Genomic DNA, 2,117 nt, shown 5'->3' with positions numbered 1-2,117 from the left:
AACCCACCACCTTAGGTGTATGTGGCTGGCGCCTTAGCCGCTTGAGCCACAGGCACCGAGCCACGCCTGGCTATTTTTGTTGTTGTTGTTGTTGTGGTTGTTTGGCAGGCCCAGGCCAGGTTTGAACCAACCAGCCCCACTGTATGTAGCCAGCACCCTAATTGCTGAGCTACGGTGTCGAGCCCCCTCCTCCCAAAAGGCATCTATAAAGGTCTCTGACCGTCGCTGAGACATGGAGTAATCATTCCTGTGGTTCCCCTCATGCAGGTGGTATTTGGAAATAAACCTTTCTCAACTCACAATCTACCGTAATTGTGAGTTGATCTTTCAGTGAACCAACCAAGGGAAAAGGGCGGGTTTTGCCATGATCCCTACAGTTGTTTGTGTTTCTGCAATTTAAAAGCCTTCCATTGCTCAAAACTACAGTCACATCTGCTGCTCATAAACATGTGGGGTGGTCAGAGGAAAATTGACACAAGGAGGTGAGTTGAAACCCAGATAGGCTTAGAGTAGTGGTTCTCAACCTTCCTAACACTGCAACCCTTTAATACAGTTCCTGTGGGTGGCAACCCACAGGTTGAGAACCCTGGCTTAGGGCAAAGGGAAGAAAAGAGTCACAGGCTGTGAGATGTGAATGAGCATAGGTGTCATGGAAGCAGGGGCCATAAGCTACAAATAATTATGGAAAAGAGAAACCTGGTTAAATTCACAGAAATATTGGGGAGATCAATGGAGCATCCCCACAAAAGATAGGATTTGGGATTTGAGCCACTTTGATGTCAATCTCCAAAGAATAACTTTAGCTGATAAATAAGATACAATAATAAATTTTTTTAACATTCCATTATACATACTGCAAAATACAAAGTGAAGTTTAGGACAACATTTGTAAAACTTTGTATAGGTTTTTTTGTATAACATAAATGAGACCCAAATATTTAAATATAAATATTTAATAAATTCATTATAAATTTTTTCTATAGATTATGTTAAACATTTTATCAAAGAGACAACACTCTGTCAATAACCTTCCTAAATAAGTTTAGAATTCCCATCTAATTCCCCTTTGATAATAGTGAATGAATGTTCAGAGTGGCTGAAATACCTTTAAAAATATGTATGCATTATCCAGAGATGCAAAAGATAACTCTGGTAGAATGATCTGGAACTCATATAGGGCAATAATGATAGAAAAGCTTCGAAATCCTTAGTGTGGCCCAGACTTACCTTTACGAAATGGATCAGATGCTCAACTTCATTCACTTTGTAGGTCTCCAATCCTAGCTCCTTGGCTAATCTTAAGATACGATTCTGGGTTGGCCCAACATAGGATCCTCCAAGGTCTACATATTTAACCTTTTCATTCTGTTTTTCCACAGAAAAAAATAAAAACAAATATTCATGAAAATATCCCTACAATAAAAATGTCCTTAAATAAGCAAATTGACCTTTCAGGAATTATAGACTTTGAGGTGTATCCATGGAGAACTAGATCCTGCTCTCAACTCTACTTCATTCATGTGACTAATTTATTAAATTAGTCTTTAAATTAGTCTTCTTCAAAGGTTGTCCCTTAGTCATTGGAAATGAAATCTATTCAAACTGTATACAAAAATACTATTAAACATAAAACAATTTCAATGTCTAAATTATGACCAAATATTTCTTGGTGCTCATTTCTTCTCTTGCTTTTTCTCTGGCATTTGGTGTCTCAAAATTAGCCTGAAGTACTGAGTAAAGAGATTCATCAACAATTCACAGCTTACAAATTCAAGGCACTAAAAACTAAACATGTTGTATTATACTGTGAATGGTAAGGCTCAGAATCCTCTTGCCTGTTCTACATTCAATCACTTTTGCTTTAATTTAATAAATGAAAAAGGGTATTTTTTAAAATACAGCATTTAGTCATACTAATTCAACTTCTTTTATGTAAAAGTCACTCTTATATGCTATATTTTCTGGGGAATATGAAGATTTCAAGAAGTATAGGAGGTAATATGTACAAAGAGGACATAAGATGTACATAACCAATGAAGCAACATATAATAATTGTCTGTGTGTGCAACAGATAAGTGGTATTAATACAGAAGAAAAGCAAGTGGTTTTTTTTTTTT

General features: G+C 36.5%; 1 protein-coding gene across 1 annotated transcript in view; it reads right to left on the bottom strand.

Moving 5' to 3' along the window:
• MAOB (monoamine oxidase B) overlaps positions 1-2,117 on the bottom strand; it is a 153,313-nt gene that overhangs the window by 112,915 nt on the left and 38,281 nt on the right. The window contains exon 3 of the mRNA XM_003783800.3: positions 1,228-1,365. Within this exon, the coding sequence (XP_003783848.1) occupies positions 1,228-1,365 (138 nt within the window). The remainder of the gene's footprint in view (positions 1-1,227; positions 1,366-2,117) is intronic.

Source organism: Otolemur garnettii, unplaced genomic scaffold, assembly GCF_000181295.1.
Source record: "Otolemur garnettii isolate 467f Iridium unplaced genomic scaffold, OtoGar3 scaffold00009, whole genome shotgun sequence".
NCBI classification, from domain to species: Eukaryota; Metazoa; Chordata; class Mammalia; order Primates; family Galagidae; genus Otolemur; species Otolemur garnettii.
The sequence above is the reverse complement of the archived record's forward strand: the minus strand, read 5'-3'. Positions and strand labels throughout refer to the sequence as shown.